Source organism: Aspergillus bombycis, assembly GCF_001792695.1.
Source record: "Aspergillus bombycis strain NRRL26010 chromosome Unknown contig00002, whole genome shotgun sequence".
Taxonomy (NCBI): domain Eukaryota; kingdom Fungi; phylum Ascomycota; class Eurotiomycetes; order Eurotiales; family Aspergillaceae; genus Aspergillus; species Aspergillus bombycis.
In genome coordinates this window covers 1,147,994-1,171,273 of record NW_019170004.1, presented here as the reverse complement: position 1 = coordinate 1,171,273, position 23,280 = coordinate 1,147,994, and the positions used below count along the sequence as shown (strand labels likewise).

Here is a 23,280-nt window from a genome sequence, read left to right as displayed (position 1 = left end):
TGGTTAATCTGTGGCCTTACAAGTTATGGGCAAATAAAAAAGCCCGGTACGCAGTCTCTGTCGGTGGACGGTGTCTCCATCCTCATATCTGATGTTGATATCCGGGGGTTATATCATTATTTATCCGCTGGTGCACGCCACAATACATGCCCGACCGAGGACGTGACCCTGGGGGTAGATGCAAGGCGTCTGGAAGCGTAAATAGAAAAGGCTGTACTGAATTGAGTATAGCATAGCTTCATATTTTGGTAAAGGCTATCCTGACTAGTACATTTCTCTGTTTTTCAGAATCCAAATCACGATCTATCCACTTCGCGTCCGAGCCTTGCCCGCGGGGGGACATTTCATTTGTTAAGATATACTATGTTGAATAGGAATCGATACAGGTCACTCGATTAGCGACTGTGTTATAAAGAAAACAGAACAGGGCGGCATGAATCGAAAGAGTAGACCTCGATACTGCCCCCCCCCCCCCCCCCCATGAACGAGGGAAGAGCTTAATCAAGATTAATCAATGGGCTCTGCCGCTTTAATCGTGTAGACAAATCCCCAGACAGGTGTGCCCGCGTACACAGCTTCAGTTTTGACCTCAACCCCCGTCTTTTTCGACTTGGAGTAAACAGTACAAGGAACAGTAAGGGTGCTTCGATTGACTGATCCCACTACCTCCTTTTTCATACGGCCTGGAACCGGGGCCTCAACGTCTGCGCCAACGTCTGTCTCCCGGGTGGTAGTCTTTCCCCACTCGAAATCGTTTACGACACTATATTCCGTGGTGATCTCTCCAGATGCAACTCCAGGAACCCCAAAGCTAGCCTTCGCACCAATGGTAATCGTAAAGCCAACCGAATATGTAAAGGAGCTGGTTTCACCAAACTTGTCGCCCAGATGCCCTTTGACAGTCGCTTGCAGAATATCTTCGTTGCGCAGCATTATACTCATGACGTTTGGCACAGGCCCCGTCCCAGATATGGTGCCCTGGTCAATGTGATACTCGACACGGTCAATCTCGGTATCCTCAAACAGAAACATCCAGTACTGATCAGGGTACTCCACATTATTGGCACCATAGTTACTTAAGTCCTTGTTGGTATTGGAGACTATGACCGTCGTGGAGTAGTCATTGCGAATCCGAAAACTACCCAACTGATCACCTGTGCCAGGCTCAAGTGCCATGCGCTGGTCCTCGTATCCTTTATCGTAAATCCCAACCCCCGCGTCCTTTGAATAGATCACCTTTCCACCATTGGGACCGTAGGTGCTTTTGATATAGTATTTGTTTTCCTCCTCAGAATCCTCAAGAGTGAACCATTGGTCATCGTATATTACCCCTCCGCTGTAGTCGTTGAGAACGTCATCCTTGGCAGACATGACTTTGTTCGTATGCTTGTTGATGAGGCGGAATCGGAAGCCATTGGGAGGAATATAGAGGTCTGACATGTTGCTGTGGGAGGGGAGTGGAGGGCTAGGATTATGGATCGGCAGTGAATATGGGCTGTTTGAGCAAGGGTGACGAAGAAAGGTAGTTGTAGGATGGAGTTCAGTACGTTGGCAGGCATGTATTTATAGCCTTCTATCGGCATGAGTCCTGCTCATCCGAACCTCCTCAGCCAAGTCCTCCTCGTGCCCCGTTTCCAGCATGATGTATTCCACCATGATAGACACGGAAACGCCGATGCAGGATGGTGTGGCTGGCTGAGCAATAGTGATAACTGCCTATCCTTGAGCGAATAAAATCACACAGGCAAAGGGGCAGCTGGGCAGGCGGATGAAGGTAGTAGAATTCCACCGAGACATCTCAAGGTAACCAATCTCTAAATCTAAAAGTTACCTGCAGCCAAGTCTGTACTGACGACGCTCATAAAGATGTGTCACATAAGGCAAAGGCTCCGCTGCAGCCGAAGACAGTTGTCTCCACCTCATAGGCAGCAGAGGTCATATAATCGAGGCTCTCATGGAGAGACATTACATTATCCTGCGTGTTGAAGCGGGATATCCCGGTTTATCCACTATTCCATGCACGGCATACACTGATAAAGATTGGCTTCCCGAGGGATCGCATCTTAAGCTCATTCGATATCATCTCCAATTGTCTGTGATGAAACCCATCGAGTCGCGAACTGTTTCGAGCTGGGACTGCGGATGTAAGCATGCAACTCGGAGGTGGATGGCTGTCCAAGCGCATCTCACAGGAAGGCTCTTGGGCCTGGAATTAATGGAAATAGACTATCGAATGGACAATGAATGCATAACGAGGTGGATGGATTGCGACGAATAGCAGACACAACGACTCCCTGGCCACACTGTAAGTGCAACAACATCGTGATCGTCTGTCTGTCTCACTTCAGCGCCAATTCAAAAGAATGGTAAGCCCAGCTGCCCCTCATCTCAACGCCAAGCTATGCATGCAAGATACATGTGATGAGTTTTTCAGCTGCAGAATAGATTAACTAGCTGAACTACAGCTTGTTAATCACATCCAGTCCAGGCAAAAATGCCTCACTGTAGTCTTGCTACTGCCAGTGGCAAATATTATTCTATACGTAACGCACTTCATGCGGTACGTTTCAGCTTGACCCCTCTCTACCCTACCTGATAGATTTAGTGATCACCCCGGTAACCATTTTGGCTATCCATTATTCCTTTGCGTAACTATTCCAAAGGTACTGCTCTTTGTCTCTCATTGTTGCTTCCCAACCCGGCCGCATTTACGTCTCTTCGTATTGACGACAAACATGCCGTTACCCAAACAATAACGTTAGTTGCTACTTGGGGTGTGGAATAGTTTATCTTTCTTGCTTACAGGAAAGCCTGTGTTCAAGTCTCCTCGCCATACTTCCTTTTCTCCATCGTTCTATGACCATAGCGTGTGGAGAGTGTGTCTTCCAGGGTAGGGGGACTTGTAATGATGTGATGAAATATCTACCAAGGGAGCTTAACATATCTCCAGAGGAATGACAGAATGTTTTGAGAAATAAGGCTAAGTCTTTGCTTTATAATATAGAACTCATTTCTGTAATATGATATTCCGATATTGGATGCTACCGTAACGATATTACCTGTAAGAACGGGTTGGTCGGCCAAAGGCCCAACACACAGACCATTCTATGACGATTTGACAGTGAAACTGTACCGGTCTAGAATGGAATATTACCTAGAATATACCTTGGTCTATTGTGTTCTGCTTCTATTTGTATGGCTACTATGTTATGAATCCTAACTCGTCGAACTGAGCGTTGTCACACACCCGAAGTAAGCCTGCTACTTTCATGCCCAGCAATTAATTGGAACATGTAGATACAACTTCTTTCACTTCTTCATCACTTGGTTCCTTGACGCCAAGAAGATCGTTGGACAAGGCCTCAATACAAAACAAGCCTGCAAAGCCCTCTCCCAAAATAGTCCGATGGAGGAAATTGAAGATGAAAGTTCCTGGGTTAGGATTAGGCTTTCCATGTTCGGCAAAAAGCGTTTCTCTCCTTATCACTCACTGTCCTGGTCACCAGATTCTTGTGCCAGATTCCAAGTAACTAGTTATGCCATACACCTGCCACTTAAAAATATATTATGCTTTTCTTTATAGCGTTGAAGGAAATAGGCAACCCACCACCGCTAGTGCAACTGGTGTCGGTGCCATGTTGTATAGTCAGGCGAGTTTAATCAATAAAGCAGTCTGGGGAGTCCAGGGTACTTGGCACCTTGGTCCAATGCCACAGGAAACAATAGCCCTTGTATGACTGCTACACCTGAAAAATCACGTCATGATTGAAATCTGTCGGACAACTATCTTGGTTAGCAATCAGTTATCTACAAACGAGCTCGGGAACGATACCAGCAGCCCGAGAAACCTCAAGTCAACTGCATACACCCTAGTCGATGACATGGCCTATGTGTACAGCGGCAATACATGTTATGCATGACTCCACTATAATACCAGCCCGATAGTGGCAATATGGAGATATTAGTAACAGATAGTGTTTATTAATTCTTAGTGGCATTCTTGTTACTAGCGAAGGACTGTTCAATGACTATAAGGAGGATCTCCAGAATAGCACCACGCACAGCGTTGTTATATTCTTTTGCTGAAATTACCCTCAACCACAAACGATTGCCTTTCCAACCGACATTACCGAAGGACATAATTGTTTTTGTCGATATCTGCCGAGCCAGATTTATTTGGTCTGGTGAATGTCCCGCCGAGTCCAGAGTATGACTTGACAGACCCCCCCTGTCAATAGCTCAGAAGTAGATGCGATGGTCTTTATATTCGTGAAGCTTGCGCCGCACCCATGCAGCCTGTGGGGACGGCGCGCCAGATATTGGAGACGCAATACCCGTCGTGCTGCCTCCGCCCAGCAGCACTGCGGGAATCCCACGCAGAGCTATGTCCATATAGGCTGGATCACTCAGATCGAATAGCGCCGAACGCTTTAGCTCATCTCTCACATCATTGGCCACCATTAGAGGCCATTCTTTGAGCGATATCTGGAGGATTGTCGGATGTACATTGCCGTAATTGTGATTGATGTCGGAATCGCCCAGAAGGAAGCTGCCACCTGATCCCCAGCGCTCGTTGTCTCTATCTTTTGTTGTAGTAGCGACTTTGTCTGACTGGCTGGGGATGCGACTAGCTGAAATCTGCCAGGGTATGAGTGGCACCTGTAGCTCAAGGCTGAGAGCACCGCAAAAGTCGAAAAACCGCTGCCACTCGTACGGGCCGAAGCAGTACGGTCGGGCAGTATAACATGAAGAAGTATAATCATCCCGTTCGTAGCGATCGACGGCTAAGAAATCAGGACCTTTCGTATTCTTCACTTCAGGGTCGTCAACATCAGTCAGATCATCAAATAGATGAAGATCACTCAGATATGTGTATGCTTTATGCGCCTTGGCAATGGCGTTAGTCTTCCCATAGATCCATTGTGCATCCTCAGACTTTCCTGTCTCTACATTTGCTATGCCCCATATGTTAAGTTGCCAAGCAAAGGAAACATTAGGCGCGAGCTTTCGTACTAGCCAATTAGTCGCATGGACATATCCACGGGGCGTTTCGCTGATGCTCGTCGGTACACGATAGGGAAGTGACGCTTTCTCGAGTGCATCTTGTAGCGGGCCACGCACAATCGATTTCGTCTGTCCAATCTTTGCACTCGGACTGAGCTCCCCTTGCTGGCACATGCCAATGAAGTCCGGGTTGAGTATATACGTCACAGGTACAGGACCATCGTTCGCGACTTGTCCGGCTCTTTTCAGAGATGAAATCATTGTTCCCCATAAATCCGTGAGATTTTGATAATTTCTATCCACAAAAATGTCTCGTATGGATTGGCCCGATGGATTGCAAGTATAGGCAACGAGCACCGCAACTACTGGACGAGCCAGACCTGTCTGTTCCACCAAGCTCTCCGTCCAAGTAATGATCGTGTCGGTATTATCATGCACTATTTGACCTGTGGGGTTCACGGCATAGGTAAAGATCGACGATGCCTCCGCTTCCTTGAACTGATCCTTATGCGCCTCTTCGATATCAGTGCAGCCACCGAAGCTCAGAAAATGGGGAAACCCAGGGACATAGAGACTAGCCCCACGTTGTACTGTGAGCGTTAAAGATGTCACGCCGTGTGGGGTTATAGGTTCATTAGGCTTGATGCCATAGACAGTGCCCTCTACAATGTAGCCCTTTGTCTCAATCGCATATGTTTCCCCTTTGACCACTTTCAGGGATGTCGGAGTTCCTGGCTGGACTTTGATCTGGGCAGTGTACAAACAGCGCGAGGACGTGAGACGTAAGGAGACGCAGGAGTCGGAATCGGAATCGTCCCCTTCCACTTGGACGGATAGATCCACTAACTTGGATGGATCAATGGTGCCCGTCTTCTCCAAGTCAGACTTCGCATAAGTGACTGGTTGCAGGGTGCCTGATAATTTCACATGCTTTTCCTTAAGGGCGTATCCATCATTGTTGAAATAAACTGGATCAAAGCTGATAACAGCACTGCCTTCAGTCGGCAAATGTCGGCGAATCGCGACCGTTTTGATATAGGTGACCTGGATGTCCACCGGCTTCTCTTCATTAAGTTTGATGCGGCCTTGAAATGTTACGCCTTCGAACGGTGGGATCCACTCGACATTTATGTCCAGTGAGCTGTAATACTGGGCCTTGTCGTAAGTCACCTTGACCTGTTTCTTATCATCGAAGCCAAAGCTCACACTGCTTGGCGTGACATGAGCTGTGGCGACGGCGGTCTCGTCTGAAGTGGCGATATCACTCGGAGTGATCGTGTAGCTACCGGCATCAAGATCGAACGGCATTGTTTTACCGGCTACTGCGGTGACCGGATGTTTTGCTCTATCTTCTGTGAAGTCTAGAATTTGTGGTACCCCTACAAGCACCTTATCTGAGGGCTCCGAGCATTCAACCGTGACTCTGCCACTGATTCCTGGAGGCTGCTCATCTGCAGAAACTATGAGTGAGTCTTGAAAAGGTTTAGGGTCACTTCCGATATCAGAGGCCCATTCGAGTACAATGGCATCTTCGGGTTTGAACTCATACTTATAGGGGAATGCAAGCTCCCCCTTAATATACAGCTTTCCATTCGGTAGTGTATGGGTGATGAGAGTCAGTGTCCCGTCAGAAGTGACCCATGAACTAGAGGGCTTGGCCGTGACATCTAGTTTGAAAGCGAGGAACTTTTGGACAGTCAATGGGTTGTTGCTTTCGTTTTGGAAGTTCTTGATCGCCAGTTGGCTATCCCACTGGCCATGCCTTTCAATGCTAACGGTACCTTTGGCGCTTGAGCTTTGTCCCAATGGCTTCTTGATGGTCAAACCAGTTGCACCGCCTGGGGCGGTCTGCCCATCTTCTTGTGACGCGGGGTGGCCGGAGAGGTAGGACTTGAGAGTATTGAACATTTTGGCAGTGAACGTTGGTAGGCAGCTAAAGGCTGAAGAGAGGTACTGTCAGCGATAGATGTCAGAATGGCTATGCTAGAGGAAAATGAGTAAGTAGTGTGGGAGGGTACAGTCTCTTATATTTATAAGTCATTCTTACAGCGCTATCGATGCCAGTTTGAAACTTTTTGAGGAGTTGAGAAAGGCGTCACGAATCTATGATGTTCGGCGTCATGTTGTGTTAACAAAGCATATCTAAGCCTTTCGTCATGACGAGGATCAAGCAATCATGAACTCCGACATTGTTCACTGTTATTGGATGGTAGATGAATAAAGAAAGGTAGCAGATACGTTTGTTCTGGAACAGGCAAGGCCGTCTTAACCAAGGTACAACCACAAGATGACGCAGAAGACATATTTGAATCAGATGAAGTGGCATCGCGAGTACTACTGGCGGAATGGCACTGCATGTTGTTAACAAAAAGAGTTTTGCTTTTCTCTTTGCAATATTGCATGAGTTGGTTGTTTCCACGTCGGGCATGAGCTGTTTGCAGACATGGACATCATTGTAACATTGTTATCCAACATGCGGCCGTCAGCCAGGGATAGATGTGGAGATCTTGCGTTTTTAGACTTCCGTTACAGACGTTCTGAAGTTCATTGCCGTTCTTAGCTGTGAACACGCCGTTGCCTCGGTCTTGAATGATATATTGCTCCTCTACAGCATACCGCATCATCCTCTGTTATGTGGACACTACTCTACTCATTCCGAGTGCGCCCTTTCGTGTAACATTGCTTCAAGAATCCGTGACATACGTAGATAGACGTCTAGTAACCTTTCACCCGCATGTTTCGATGACGACAACCGGGTATCATCTCATCTTACCATGGAGAAAGTAGCATCCAACCCCCGAAGTCACGGTGGAAATACAGACCCGGTGTTACTAAAAAAGGATAAGTAAGACATACTGCAGCCCAAAAGAGGTTAAGCTACTTCTGAGATCCGATTGGCGCAGTCCTGGATAGAGTTGGGTTTCATCTTCAGCCCTAGCGTATGTCTTGACGTATTCCAACTCGGAATGATGACTGGCTCCTCGGATGTAATTCCGAATATGATAGACTCTTTAAGTTTACGTTTGATGGGCTCTCTTACCCGATGAAGCAAACACTGGTAGCAGTGGCTCCATTCCAAATCTCCACTTTTTGCCGGACCTGCCGATCATTCCTAGGGGCGTAAATGATTTCCTGCCTTGTACCATAACAGCAATGCCGAGCGTGGCATGACAAGAGGGGGCTATTATGCTTTATCGATCAAAAGAATTCGGCAACGACAAAACAACGCATACTGCGACTCAACTGAAGACTCACTGGTCTGCTGGTTCCATCCTACTTCTACTGCGCCCAGTAAATCGATCCTAGCACTCATGGCACTGTATACTTGGTTCTCATGGAGTCGTTCTATACTGGTAAGGTTGGTCAAACACCAAGGGAAGCTCTAACTAGTACCATGTCAATATGGCCCATGGAAGGAAATATCGTTGACCTCACGACCAGAGCTTGAAGAGCTGAAAACAGTGAAGTGAATTCAGTATCATCATCCGACATATCGAGATCCCTTGGTTCTCGTCTGCACGGCATGCCACTAACAATGCTGGTCCTCTGTACATGTCCTTAATGAGATCTGGACTGAACGTGACATCCATCGCCCAACTTTGGCTTTCCGGAAATAGTAGGACGAGTGAAGCCATCAGAGCAGAATTACGACAGCCTTGTGTCATGGATAGAATGTCATTCTTCGAATAAACTGATCTGGGCTTTTACCAACATATAAATTGAGAGGTTGAACCCTTCCACATGGATCTGAGTCCGCCTACATTCATCATCTTGAAGACACCCACCATTCTCTTCCATTTCTCTTATCAACAATCGCAAGAGCACCTGGAACACGGAAAAATGAAGTTGCTTCCCACTCTTGTTACTGCACTCGCTGGGTCAATGCCGGCCTTGGTGTATGGGAAGAGTTGCCCAGCAAATCTTAAAAGATGTGGATGGATTCTGACTCTGCAAGGTGGTATGTAATTCCACTTTAAGATAGCCGATGGTACTTAATAAATCATACTTATTATACTTTAGGCTATACCGACCAAGACCTCGTAGATGCCATCAAGGTCTCGGGCGTCGATGTTCCTCCTGGCGGCGAGCCGCATACCTTGTTCCTTTGCAAAGACGGCGAAGAAATTGTTGCAAGCGAATACTGCTATCGATGCTGGGCGGGCCCGGACGATGAAGATAACTCATGCAACCCGTCCAGCACTTCCTAGGTGACTGACGTAACATGTACACAAAATCCGATGCTTAGGCAAGGTGCTAGCTATGACTAGTTGATGAAAAGGGGGACACCTTGGTTTCAGTTCCTGGTCCTTCCAGAACCCTTAGTGTACTGTTGAAATAGGACAGCGCTTTTATCAATCGTCTCTCTATCGGGTCCACCGTAGTAAGTACTTGTACTTGTCTATCAGTTGTGAGTCATCGCCCTTCAGCTCGGGAAAGATGACGATCGTGTTTTATCTATATGCTCAATGAAGTTGCCATTGAATTTCGGAGGCGCCTTCACAATGCCAAACCAGGGGATATTAAAGCGAAGCTACCTGATCGGACGCTCATTATAGCCAGTAGGCGTAGCCGTCTGGGGGAGGGTGAGTTCATTACTGACACTCATATTGTATCACAGATGAATGCTGCATCCGCAATAGTAAAATTGGTTGCCATTCCACCACTACACATTGATGGTGTCTGTGTGCTGAACTTCGAGCATTACAAGGAATCCATAAAAAGGGAATAACGAACACCCGCCTAGGGGGTGGAGAGCGCCTTGGGATATTTCTTATTACTATATTTAAGAAAACATGAAAAGGAACACACAGTGCTGGAACAGGCTTCATGAAGTCCTGTAAAGTTATGTGACGTTTTACTTAAATGAACTTGCAATTAGTCAGTGTCAAAGTACTATACTACGATGCTTTTCATTGCCTTACTTATAACTACTACTACTACTTTATGTAGAAAAGTACAGTCTGACTTCTTTATTAATAACATCCATATTCAAAGCAAATTGAAGAATATACCGGGCATACACTTTATATACAATGGTACCGGTAACACCGAGCACATTGCAGATGTATAATTAAATTTGGATGACTGTGTGTTTGTATTAGTCATACCCAATCAAATCAAGAAAGAATATAGGATGCTGCAGGTTAACCAAAGGCCTGTTTGGGAGACGGTAAAGTATGTAATGGTGGACTGGCCAAACTTTAACTCTGGAATATATAGTATGTGTAGTGGTGCCGGGCGAACCTTTCATCGCCCTATAGATTGAACCTCATGTTGGTGTCCTTACTACTTAAAATGTGTCTGGCTTATCATAGAGATGGCAGTGAAATTAACGGTGTTCGTGCTCAGATTAAACTTGCCATATGGTCTTGTTTACCAACACATATTGATCTAGTTCAGTTCAAATCCACCCACGATGATACCAGGAATAATTCTCGCGAATAAAGCCAGGGATGGTGGATTAATAGGGGAGATCATTTAGCCACCGCAGCTGAGAAGTAGGAGATCCCAATTACTTATACCTGATTTGGAATCAAAAAGGCATCTCCAGCCGCCGGGGAGGGAGAGTGATTCGAATACTAGGCACTACATTTAGGGTGGTAATCTTTGCTGCCAATACTAGATTGTGACTACCTAAAAGTATCCATAGGTAACCGAACTAGTACATCAAAGTCTCACAATTATAGCATGTTAAAAGGACAGCAGGGCCAGCCCAAGTTTAGCAAGGAGGGCAATCAACAGTCTGCTGCTTAACAAAGTGGTCTGCTAGCTACTTCTGTTCCCCCGCAATGTTCATAGAAGTCTGGGACCACAGTCTGGGATTAAATATGGTCTCGTACTGGTTATATCCGACAGTACATTTAACATGCGGCTCGGTTACCTTAGCTTCCTCGACATTCTTCATCAAGTCAGTCACAGTGAACGAAATAACCCGAACATCTACTCCGTCTGTGACGGTCATTTAATTTCTGGGATTTCCCGAACATAAATGACCTAATTGAATCATTTCCAGGACTGTATTCAGGTCCTGGAGAAACTGTGGATCTCCGATCTACAGTGCCAGCCCACGGATTAAGTATAGCCCTGGGCATTGGATCTACAGGTGCTTGGTAGTGGGCTGCGGACTTGTAAGATATAGTACCGATGCTTAGAAATCTTTTCTTTTTGTTTACATAAATTTGAGTAGATCGTGATATGTTAATCAGATAGTGTTTCCTACATATTCCCGTCCCGTCACTTTCGCATTTAGCTTAGGGCTAAGATATATACTTCCCGAAAACCTAGTCAAGTTGGCCCTGGTTTATCTGCTTCTTGTCCTTAATCACTGGGGTAGCTCGGCCAGTCATCGAGTGTCCTAAAAGGAACGGTTGGGGTTCACCGTTGCTAGTTAATCGGTTAGATGGTAGTGATATATCGGACGGAGAGAAAGCCGATGCATGCTTTCCAGACTCCTCTCGGGCCGCTTCCGAGGATGATCGGATCTCCGCATGAGTCGCCTTGCGGCAATACGAAACATAATAAATCAAACGGTTAAGACTATGTTATAGATACCAAACGTGGAAGTAAAGATGACGACTTCGGATTATCTTGTTACTTTATCGGAAGCCCAGGCACGGCTCCCTCCTCCGGTAGAATCCAGTCAGTTGCTCGAGGAAATCGATCAGCAGGTGGATCAGCTTCCTATCCTCGTGGTCCTCGATGACGACCCCACAGGCACGCAGACATGCCATGGAATCAATGTCTTGACAGTGTGGGATGAAGCAACCTTGGTAGAAGAGTTTCACACATGCGATCGTGGATTCTTCATACTCACCAATTCGCGCGCGCTCCCTACCGCGGGAGCGCGGAGGCTTATATCCGAAATATGTACGGCTGTGAAGCAAGCGGCAGCCCAAGCTCAGAAAACGTTTGAAATTGTCCTACGGGGTGACTCGACCCTATGGGGACATTTACCCGATGAGGTTCAGGTAGCCGAGGAGGTAATCGGGCAGGTCGATGGTTGGATACTGGCACCGTTCTTCCGACAAGGCGGCAGGTTCACCATTGACAATGTTCACTCTGTGGCCGATACTGATGGGAATGTAGTTCCCGCCGCCCAAACTGTTTTTGCAAAGGATACGGCCTCTCGGTATACAAGCTCCAATCTAATCGACTACGTAGTCGAGAAGTCAAATGGCTCAATTCCTCGCCACCGTGTGCGGTCGATCTCTCTGCAGGATATCAGAGAGGGTGGTGTATCTGTTGTGGCACAGCAGTTACTCGAGTTTGCTCCAAGATCTATTATCATCGTCAACGCCGTAGTTGATACTGATCTGGAAGTCTTTGTGCTTGGTCTACTACAGGGTACGCGTCACTAGTGATCTAATCGGTCAAAGATGTTTGCTGACATACTTCTGCAGCGAAATCTGCTGGTCGGCACTATCTTTATAGAACAGGAGCTGCCTTTATATCCACGCGGTTGGCGATGAGATCACAGCCTCCTCTTAGTGCACGAGACGTGGGACTGGACGCTGAGGCATCTTCTCCAGGCGGCTTGATTATTGCACGGTCCTATGTGTCGAAAACGACCGATCAACTTCAAGCTCTGACTTCAGGCCGTGGGCCCGAGCTAAAGGTCATCACTTTGAACGTGGAGAATCTTCGTAGTGCAGAAAGCAGCTACACTACTGTACTTAGTGCTGCTGATGAGGCTGGTAGGTATATTTTAGATGGACAAGATGTCCTACTCATGACAAGCAGACAACTGGTTAGCAGCCGTGGCGAACTATCCAATTTGCAGATTGGAAGCATAGTGTCTAGTGCGTTGGCTTTGTTTCTACGGCTGCTAATTCCCCGGCCTCGATATATCATTGTTAAGGCGAGTGGTCCTCCATGCAAAAGGATGATGCTTATCTAACATATCTAGAGTTGTATAGGGCGGCATCACTTCGTCCGATATAGCCACGACAGGCATGCGCATGCGACGTGCTCAAATTATTGGTCAAGCATCAGCGGGAGTACCTATCTGGCGCTGCGATGAACCATCATCGAAGTTTCCTGGTATCCCATACGTCGTTTTCCCCGGCAATGTCGGCCACGAAGACGCGCTGCTAGGTCTTGTTACGAATTGGAAAAGCGGAAGCCCCGAGAAACGGCTGAAAATGCAGTACCAACGACTTGGTAATAGTGGACTGAAAGTGTCGAAGATCATCCTAGGATGCATGACATTCGGCAATCCGTCATGGGAAGGCAGCCCATGGGTCCTTCCAGAGTCCGAAGCGCTCCCGCTCCTGAAAAAGGCATACGACTGCGGCATCAACACATGGGATACTGCCAACACGTATTCCAACGGGATGTCTGAGATCCTGATCGGAAAGGCTCTAGAGCAGTATGATATTCCGCGGAGTAAAGTTGTCATCATGACCAAGCTGTACTACCCGGTTCTTGACCCTGATTCAAACGCTCGACCCAATCCGGCTGTCAACGATGGTGACCTGGTCAATCAAATGGGGCTCAGTCGGAAGCACATCTTTGAGGCGGTGGAGGCATCTCTTGCTCGACTCAAATCCAGCTATATAGATGTCCTACAGCTACATCGCATCGATGATACAAACCCCGAAGAGGTCATGCGCGCTCTGCACGATCTTGTTCATATGGGCAAAATTCATTACCTCGGCGCATCAAGTATGTATTGCTGGCAGCTCGCCAGACTACAATATGCCGCAAAAATGAACAACTGGACCACATTCACCAGTATGCAGGGTCTCTATAACTTGCTGTATCGTGAAGAAGAGCGCGAGATAAACAAATTCTGTCAGGCGGAGGGGATTGGTTTGATTCCTTGGAGTCCTCTGGCTCGTGGCTTATTGGCCAGACCATGGAATGTAAAAACCGATCGCTCCGTGAAGGACGCAAAGACTGCAAAGTGGTTTTCTGGTGAGCAGGATCAGAACATTATTACAAGGGTGGTCCAGCTTGCGCGGTTGAAGGGATGCAGCATGAGTGCACTTGCAATAGCATGGTTGTTGACGAAGGGCGCTTGTCCGATTGTCGGCTTGAATAGTATCGAGAGGATCGAGTCGGCATCCGAGGCGCTGGCAGTTCGTTTAAGTGATACTGATATAAGCTTTCTTGAGGAGCATTACAAGCCTCTTCCCGTGCAAGCGATCTAATTCCTGTCTTCGAACTATAGGATGTGGATAATGAAGATGAGGCTTCTTGTTCAGAGATTCATGGTTTTATATATATTCTTATAGCCGACCGTTGTTACCAACCCGAAGGGTTTGTAGTGTCGAGTAGAATGCCGGATAGAATTTACCAGTCGGCCTAATTAGTCTTCAGCCCTTTACACTAATATACCCTGCTTGTATCCTTTAGAGTATAATGGGTGATACACTTGCATGCATCGGTGGACGTTTGAAGCATGATGTAACTATACCCTATCGAGGAGCATGAATTAAGCCAAAAGAGGAAACCGGTTCGTCTGCGTAATAGAACTAGAGCAGCTGTGTTCTCTTAGGCGCCAGGGAATAGGCAAAGAGACTACTAAGCGAGGGTAGCTATTTGGACTGTTCAGTGTATGGTTCAAGTGTTCTATCAAAGATATAGAGGAAAGTAGTTGTGCAGAAAAGGGAAATATGTGGTACTGGCTATGTTACTGGTCTGATCAGGTGATTCACCACTTTCCTAACATAGTATAGTGGGTCTTCATATCTCACGATAGGAGACTCAAATGTTTTCCAATGGAGAACACTACCCAACGACGAAAATAGGGAATCAAGGGATGCGCACATTTCCATGCAAAACACCATGATTCTGTTCCCACGGTACCATCTCTTCGAGATCGGGGATCAATCCTGGTGCCCGGAATGGATGAGAGCTTACATACAATCATATCTAACTCGCGTCTGGAATCTACACATCCCGCCTTTCAGCAAGGCCTCTCCAGCAGGTGTAGCAGCCGACCTTATTCTCGAACATGTGAAAGATCCAGACTCCTTCACATTTGTTGATCTTTGCGCGGGTGCAGGCGGGCCAACCGGAACCCTCGAGCATGTCTTAAATGCGAAGCTTAGAGCGGAAGGCAGGCGAACGGCGCGATTTGTTCTTACGGACCTGCACCCTCGCTTAGAGGAGTGGTCTGCCATTAGCAGACGTCAGGAGAATATCTCATTCATCTCTGAGCCTATGGACGCTGCGGAATGTGAGAGAGTGGCGCCGGAGAACCGGAAGGAGTGCAGAATCTTCAACTTGTGTTTTCATCATTTCGATGATATGCTTGCGTCGACTATATTGCGGAAGGCGACGGAGTCTGCTGACTCTTTCATGTAGGTTCTTCAATGCAGATGAAAGGAAGAGGGAAGAAATTCTAATTGTTCAACTGGTAGAATCTTTGAATTTGCCCAGCGCAATTTCACTTCGTTGCTTAACATCCCAGTCATGCTTCTTTTCCCTTTCTGGTACACACTTTGTCGGTATTGGAATTCCCCTCTGCATCTGCTTTTCACCTATGTGATTCCCTTGTTATCTTTACTCATTTCCTTTGATGGCCTGGTGTCGACAATGCGTTGTCGGACACCAGAGGAGATTCGGGCGCTTTTGGATCGACAGGACATGGACCTCAGTGACTGGGAATTCAGAAGCGGGCACCGTATGCTATTCGCGCCGTTTGTACACATTTACTATTACGTCGGAGTCAGAAAGGAACATTTGTAAAATTGACCCCAAAATCAATGGTTATCAGTTAAGTATTTCCGAATGGCTTCCATCCAGGTCATGTCGTTGCACTGTATTTACGCTTCTTTTATCCGTCTCTTACAATCTTGTATAGTATCAAATGCTAAAGTGTGCGATTGGCGCCTTGACATCAGCCCAATCCAATCAGTCTCATGTGTCATACCAGAATAACCTAAAACCAGATCGCGCATCCATTGCAGAATACCATCTTGCATGTGGAAGGCGCCGCGGTTTCTGAGGGCTCCATTGACATTGGCTGTAGTGCGAGCTTTTCGTAAGCCCTCGTAGACTGTGAGCGATTCAGAAACCAAGTCCCTGAGTGTCACGTCCGAAGAGTCCGTTTGGCTCTCGAGGCGCTTTACAACTGAGCCCAATAGCAATCCCAGCACAGCGCCGTCCTCCGAAGCCATTGCAGCGCCCTGGGCTTGATAAGGGAGCGTTGGGTGACAAGCGTCTCCCAGTAGTGTGACCGAGTTCTAGTGAATCGGCACAGATGAGCGGATATTCCTAGGATGTTCCTGTCCTCTAGGAGTAACAAACCTTGCTCCAGGTATCTAATTCGGGCAGGTGACATAGCTTCCACCTTACCACCGACGATATGCAAGAGATCAACTTCTGAAGACTATGATAAGAGTCAGCATTGGAATGTATCAGGACAAATCAACTCGTAGATTCTTACGTCGCGTCCCAATCCCGAAAGCCCGATTTCATTCCCTCCAAATCACCTTCAATGGTACGCACCCCAGCAGGTAAATTGTCAGGTAGGAGCAGAACTAGATTAAATTCTTCGCCTCCTCGTACCGGGTAGAATACGGCATGTTTCTCTGGCCCTAGCCAGGCTGTGACCGAGGTTTTACTACAAAGACTGCCTATCTCCGGGTCGCCGAGGTCCTCAAGTTGCTTTCTTGGAAAGACTGCACGGTAGGCCATGTCACCGGTCTCTATGGGCGGCAAATGTCGATCGAAGATTGTGTCTCTGACTTTTGACCATAGCCCTGAGCCCGAATTAGTCTATTTTAGTGGGGATACCAGTGACAGAACGATCGACAAACCATCAGCACCGATGATAACATCACCCGCTACTGTCTGGCCACCCTTGAGAACAACCTGCATATCCTGGAAATCCAAGTCCTCAACAGTAGCTCCGAAGCGCACTGTTACACCCATAATCATAGCCCTATCGAACAGAATCTGCTGATAATCCGCTCGGTGGATGATGCTAGACAAATGTGAGACAAGCATACTCAATAGTCCAGGTAACAGCACAGGATACATACATCCACGGTGCCCCGTACTCTCGAGCGACCGTCTCACCACATTCCATGGAGCTATAAGTCCGCCGTTCTTGTACCGTCGAAGATCCATTGATTCGACTATTGCTCCTTTCTGCAAGACCTCTTGCTTGAGGTCCAGCTCCTGCAATACTCGCACGCCATTGGGGGGTATTTGTATACCTGCTCCGACCTAATCATATCGAACTCGCTCTTATCAGATCTGTCTACGCAATTTGGTCACCTCTAAATGACGCGTTGTCAATACTTACAGGCAAGAGTTCAGAACTGCGTTCGAGGACAATCACGTCCAAGTTTTCGCATCGGCAGGCAATAGCGCATGTCAGACCACCTATACCAGCGCCTACGATGATAACCCTCATGGTGGTTGTCCGTCCGTGGTACTGTAACGGAAGATCCTGGTGGCCATGGCGCTACTGGAGGTTACTCTCGTTAGCGCTAGAAGCCGCTGCAGATCCTGCCAAGTTGTAATTTACATTCCATGGCAAAACGTTCCTGCGGGTAACTCAGACATTTGTAGGATACTTAAGGGCCCTGGATGCCACGAAGTTGTAGGCGGCCCTTTCGAGATAGCCGATATATCGTGGCATGATTGGGTTATAAGCCCTATTAGTTGACTTCGGCTACTATGCTGGTTGAATTGGTCACCGTTATTGACGTTGGCTTTTTCACTTCAGTTACATTGTGCAATGCCCCTTTCTGCGTATGGCGGGTACCGTATGTTTTGGCCGAGAATGGTTATGATATGCACTGAGTGCGGATCAACAGTACACCATAACAGCAGAGACGTCTTATTGCCATTTCCTCTTTCAACGCGTCGTGGAGCTACTTGGAGATGGCTGTATCGGATTGGATCACCCCGACTCCAAGGAGCCAGCCTGAGAACAGGCAGCATCGTGGGGAAAAGGCTTACCCGAACAATCTTCTGATCTTAGCAAGTGTGAGTTGCAATTTGGCAATAGTGGAATAGATTTTATACATAGTGGTGTCTCTAGGGCAATTTCAAAATCAAATATAGATGAACAATGCAACAATGCCAACATTTACTCCTAATCACATTGTTATATTTGTCTTGCCCTACGGCAGAAAGCTGGAGGTCAAGTCCGGGAACGTGAATTCCCCAATGTCGCCGAATAGAAAGTCATCCATCTGGGGCGCCGTGGAGTCGACAGGGAACTGAACTGGCTCTTTGTCGAATGGTTGAGTTGTATCTGCAAAGCTCTGTCCGCCCGCTGTTGCAAGGTACGTATTCTGAATTGCTGGATGGTTGTCGGATAGACTATTAATCCCTAGGCTGGCAGCACAGCCGGCGAGTTTCCGACTGAGACCAGGAGCCATGCGCCGGATTGGATGTTGGGGAATACAGCTTTGGTTGCGCAATAGGTCTAGGACGGCGCTAATAAGATGGAACTCGTCCTGTACATTGATAGACAGTTGTTCGTGGTGGTTGTGACATATCTCCAGCAACAGATGACCGGCGAAAGCTATCATGATATGAAAGTAATGCGGCATGCCAACGAGACTATTCTTAAGCTGGCTATCATTCAAAATCATCTCGTAGATCCCAACTGCTGCATCATGGGCCATGTTCGCGGCAGAAACGAAATGCATCGGGATAGCATTACCATGGAGTCCTTTGAATACCTGATGGCCAAGATATAATTTGCCAAACTGGTAGTGCAGCTCCAGACCCTTTCGGGGAAAATCGCCAATGTATGCGTTCGTGATGAACAGCGCAGAGAATTTGGCAAACCATTTATCTAGCTGTCGTGAGTAATTCGTGATATGGTGCGTCAGAGTCGGTGGGAGCTGTGTCTGGTTATCCGACCCTAGCACATCTCGCACCTGGCCCATGATTAATAATAGGGATACTTGGGAGAGGATTCGAACGTCAGATTCCGTGGTCTCGGCGCGATGGAGGTATGTTTCCCAGCTCACTGCGATGTCTTTGTCGCTGCGCAGGAGAGAGTCCCGGTTGTGCAGAATCGAGAGATGTTGGTCGCATACGAACAGGAGATACCATAATCGAACTCGGTCAACAGATGTAGTCGGATTCGCTGCAGATGGCGAGCAGGACTCAGGGTCGCGAGCACCGATGAGATAGTCGAAGCTGCGGTGAAGACGGATGTCTGCTGTCCGTCGAATGGCATCACTACAGAGGATTCGCGACGCATCTGCCAGCCAGAACGAAGCGATACACAAGGCCCGCAGATATTCGACGTCGCGCTTTTCAAACAGGGACCGCATCACGAGGGAGCGGAACTCCCTGTTACATGCTGCGTAGTATTTCTGGTCCTGGGGGTCATGCAGGGCTGACACGGTACATATCGCGGCAAGGAGTATGGGAGAGGTGGTGCGTAGCTGCTGTAGGTCGTGATGCTCGCTACATATTCCGTACAGGTAATGGTCCAGACGCGAAAAGTACCGATGGAGTAGCTGCTCTGCGACTGCGACGGACACGATGCCCTTAGTGATGAGATCATCTCCATGAGTCGCACGACTAGCGCGACGACCCGGTGGTGACTCGACCGATTTAGGACTTCCGAGTTTGGCGATATCGAGAAACGTGTCAATGGGAGCCTGGACGGCGGATGGGGAATCGGGTGGTGACACTTCGCATCCCTCGCTTTCCTCACGATCGGGCTCTCCGCTGGCTGGGATGTCCTCCCTCGCCTTTCTATGCCCGGTTACGAGTGGTTTTGGTCGTCCGAGATCCAAGTGTTGGCAAATGATGTTGACTGTGTCATGCAAGTTCCGCAGGTCAGACTGTACCAGCTCCACATTTCTGATCCACGGGTAAGCATGAGCATGGCAATCAAGATCACCTTTGCGGGGGGAACTCACTTCACGTCTTCCACCAGCGACTGCAGACTACGATTCAACACGCAGGAAAGCGATCGGCGTCGACACCGAATACAGGGAGGGCCATCCTCCGGCATGTCACATCGGATCTAACGGAGCATTAGTAGATTTGGCGTTGAGCAAGTGTAGGAACAGCCAACCTTGTTCTTCCTACAGGCCGCACATGCAGTGATCTTGCGTGTAATAGAAGGTAACACTTCCACCAGTGGCGGTGCTACAGCTGTCTCGCCCGGCTCTTGTTGCGGGTTTCTCTCCGATGTATGATTCGACTGAGGGATCCTGAAAGGGCTTTGCTGCTGTTCTACATTGGGACTCGATCCGCCTGCTACCGGTTGGCTGGGCACTCGTGTGGGACTCCATTGTCGTTTACGCTTAGCCATGAATGTTTGTCGCTTGTATTATTCTCGTTGCTGCATTAGGGAGTGAGGGTGTATTGGTCCCGCAGTGTTGTCGGAGTCATCATAAAATCGGATCGGCTGGCTTTGTAACCCCGCATTGTCGGTAGATCTCTAGCCGGGCATGTCGGGGGATGCCCGATGACCGGTTGCTTCTTACTAACACAGGATATAAATCACCCGGAGAGCGCGTTGAGTTGTATAAAATAAACTCTATCCGTTGAAGAAGGGCTCACGGTCGACACTATGACATCCTCATTGGCGGTAAAGACTAGACCCCTACCCCCTGGAATCTTTTGTCCGGTAATCTCCCTTTACAAAACAACCCCTCGCCAAGAAATTGACTATGAAGCCTCCTACAAATACTTCTCCTACCTGATCCGGGGAGGTGTTGACGGCCTCGTTCTGGGTGGAACAACAGCGGAGGCAGTTTTACTGTCCCCAACAGAGCGGCAAGAGCTAATCAAGATCGCTCGACGCGCCGCTGTAGACCTGGGATTTGACCACTTTCCACTGGTAGCGGGTATTAGTGGACAATCGACAAATGAATCAATACGATTGGCAGAAGAGGCCCGACAGGCAGGAGCAGACTTCGGGCTCTTGCTGCCTCCGAGCTATTGGGCCAAAGCTATGACGAAGGACGTGATCATCGACTTTTACAGGGACGTCGCAGACGAGACTATTCTCCCCATCGTGATCTACAGTGTAAGTTACATGCGCCCACGATGTTATTTCAGTGTCAGAAAATAACTAACGACACAGTTCCCCGCTGTCTGCAATGGCGTTGATATGAATTCGGATGTCATGTCGACGCTGGCCCAGCATCCCAACATCGTCGGTGTCAAGCTGACCTGTGGGAATGCGGGGAAGGTGACCCGACTGACGCAAGAGTACTCGCATGAGCAGTTCAGTGTCTATGCGGGCTCATCAGATTGGCTTATTCCCTGCCTCAGTGGTGGAGGATCAGGTTGTGTGACGGGAATAGGCAATGTCTTCCCCAAGTCGGTCGCCAGGTTATACACTCTGTGGAAGGATGGAAACGTACAGGAGGCCATGAAGCTGCAAGGCTTAGTTGCACAAGCTGAAAAAGCCTGTAAAGAGGGTATCGCCCCAACCAAGTTTGCAGCAGCGCATTTTGCAGGGCCCTTGGCTGGCGTTACAGAAGAAAAGGCATTTTGGCCCCGAAGGCCATATAAACCGTCACCAAAGGGTATGCAAGACTGGGTTGTGAGTGCAATGCAACATCTGGTCGAGATTGAGAATTCTCTACCTGATGTCTCTGGTCCCAGGAGGACACAGTGAGAAACAATATGTAATAAAACAAGATAGACCAAAGGAAAATCGAAGTACACCCTATTGAAGCCTTTCGCTCTAGTAATGTATGTCTATATCATAAAAGCACACCATGAGCCAGATTACTCGCTATGGTGCTTGCTGCTAGGAAATGGATGATGGGCTAGTATATCCACAGTTATATGTCCTTATTTGCCTTTAAATCTGTCATAGACGCTATGAGAGATGAAGTATTGAAGGCTCGACTATAGTGTCATATAGTGTGTTAGTGGACTGGTAGTGAGATATTATATTGTAGTCAATGAGACGCGAGTGTATATTCCCCAAATCTAGTACTACTCTAACTCATAAAGAAATCATCCTGAATCTGCACGTATTTGATCCTTTGTCTCCAGAAGGTGTACGCAATGTGAATCCTGTCTCCACCAAGCACCATACTCGGGTACGACAACTCACGGTTCAGCTTTTTCTCGCTGTTGTTCGTCATACAATATCCGTCGCCGTCTTCTAATACCCGTCGTTCCCATGTCTTCCCTGAATCGTCGCTCCAGGCCACACACAGCGGTGCTCGTGGTGCTCCCCAGAATGATTCTCTGCCATCTTCTGTAGATCTCTGATCTTGGCGCTCGTCAACGCCATCTCCAATGTCATCGTACAGGCCCTGTCGACGTCCTGTGGCGTCCAGCTTGGAAGAATGGTTGTACACCAGAACCACCCTCCCAGAAGGTAGCACATCGAAGCAAATGCCCGCGTTGGCGTTAGGAAGAACGGTGGCCTGTGGTGGACTCCAGGAAAGGCCATCAGGCGAGGTTGCTAGATAAATATGGTCCGCCCATCGACTGCGAAACAAGCCAAGATAGGATCCGTCTTTCAAACGCTGGATTTCCATGTGAACGCAGCCTGTACTTTCTGGGATGGCAGACTCTATCCAAGTATGTCCCTCGTCTCTTGAGACGCGGATACAAGAAATGTCGTTATTCCCCAGCCAACGCTCTCCCGGCTCTACGCGACACTTGAAAACGGGAATCACCCATGCACCATCGTCCAGAACGATGAGTGGCTGGCGAATGAAGATGCCGGAGTCCGGGAAGAGAACTTCCTCTTTTCCCCAGGTGATTCCGTCATCTTTGGAAATGCGATGCTTCACAATTGCCGAGTCTTGGTTTCCAGCGTGCTGTGACGTGTACAGAAGCCAGAGAGCGCCAGCTGGTGTACGGAACAAAACCGGATTTTGTTCGCTGCGGGTATTGTCGTGGGTCATTTGTATAGCTTCTGACCATGATTGCTCACCCGCTCTCAGACGGGATAGATAGATACTGATGTCCGGTTTACCCTCCATACTGCCGCCGAACCAGGCACAGAGGACATCCCCATTGGGGAGCAACAGTAGGTTTGAGGCATGACTTTGTGCTGTGGCGCCGGGAAGATAGCTCTCCCGGTGAAAGTATGGTCTGTTGGTCTCGCGCACCAAGCTGTCTTGGGGAAGTGCTGGAGTCGCCGCCATGTTTGAACAGACAGGCAGGAACAAATCTTCTTGGTATAACTTTTGAGCTAGACTGCTTTCTAATCTTAATCTGGCTGTGCCGCATCCAACCAGAATGCTGCAGTATATAATGACCGGATTGCGTGGCCTTCTGCCGAGGGGTTGCCACGCAAAAGGCTAAAGTAATTCGGGGCTCGTCCGATAGGGTATGGAAAGTTCGGGGGATAGTCCGACT

The 23,280-nt window shown here is 48.1% G+C and overlaps 6 protein-coding genes across 6 annotated transcripts; 3 read left to right on the top strand and 3 right to left on the bottom strand.

Annotated features, from left to right (window-relative positions):
- Positions 1 to 11,573: 11,573 nt before the first annotated feature.
- Positions 11,574 to 14,156, top strand: ABOM_000817 (uncharacterized protein; the record flags this gene model as incomplete). The annotated part of the gene is made up of 3 exons (XM_022527947.1): positions 11,574 to 12,348; positions 12,405 to 12,856; positions 12,921 to 14,156. 3 exons carry the CDS (start codon positions 11,574 to 11,576, stop codon positions 14,154 to 14,156), a joined length of 2,463 nt encoding a protein of 820 aa, XP_022394317.1.
- A 625-nt stretch (positions 14,157 to 14,781) lies between these two features.
- ABOM_000816 (uncharacterized protein) lies at positions 14,782 to 15,699 on the top strand (the record flags this gene model as incomplete). Its single annotated transcript, XM_022527946.1, has 2 exons — positions 14,782 to 15,311; positions 15,372 to 15,699. 2 exons carry the CDS (start codon positions 14,782 to 14,784, stop codon positions 15,697 to 15,699), a joined length of 858 nt encoding a protein of 285 aa, XP_022394334.1.
- A 77-nt stretch (positions 15,700 to 15,776) lies between these two features.
- Positions 15,777 to 17,425, bottom strand: ABOM_000815 (putative salicylate hydroxylase; the record flags this gene model as incomplete). Its single annotated transcript, XM_022527945.1, has 5 exons — positions 15,777 to 16,196; positions 16,261 to 16,342; positions 16,400 to 16,715; positions 16,773 to 17,184; positions 17,264 to 17,425. Coding segments are annotated over 5 exons (1,392 nt in total), but the record flags the coding sequence as incomplete, so codon positions are not given.
- A 664-nt stretch (positions 17,426 to 18,089) lies between these two features.
- On the bottom strand, positions 18,090 to 20,254 carry ABOM_000814 (uncharacterized protein; the record flags this gene model as incomplete). The annotated part of the gene is made up of 3 exons (XM_022527944.1): positions 18,090 to 19,797; positions 19,857 to 19,963; positions 20,015 to 20,254. The coding sequence occupies 3 exons, from the start codon at positions 20,252 to 20,254 to the stop codon at positions 18,090 to 18,092; spliced, it is 2,055 nt and encodes a 684-aa protein (XP_022394315.1).
- Positions 20,255 to 20,515: 261 nt separating this feature from the next.
- ABOM_000813 (dihydrodipicolinate synthase family protein) lies at positions 20,516 to 21,571 on the top strand (the record flags this gene model as incomplete). Its single annotated transcript, XM_022527943.1, has 2 exons — positions 20,516 to 20,974; positions 21,032 to 21,571. 2 exons carry the CDS (start codon positions 20,516 to 20,518, stop codon positions 21,569 to 21,571), a joined length of 999 nt encoding a protein of 332 aa, XP_022394354.1.
- Positions 21,572 to 21,778: 207 nt separating this feature from the next.
- On the bottom strand, positions 21,779 to 23,066 carry ABOM_000812 (sialidase family protein; the record flags this gene model as incomplete). Its single annotated transcript, XM_022527942.1, has 2 exons — positions 21,779 to 21,807; positions 21,908 to 23,066. The coding sequence occupies 2 exons, from the start codon at positions 23,064 to 23,066 to the stop codon at positions 21,779 to 21,781; spliced, it is 1,188 nt and encodes a 395-aa protein (XP_022394353.1).
- Positions 23,067 to 23,280: the final 214 nt, after the last annotated feature.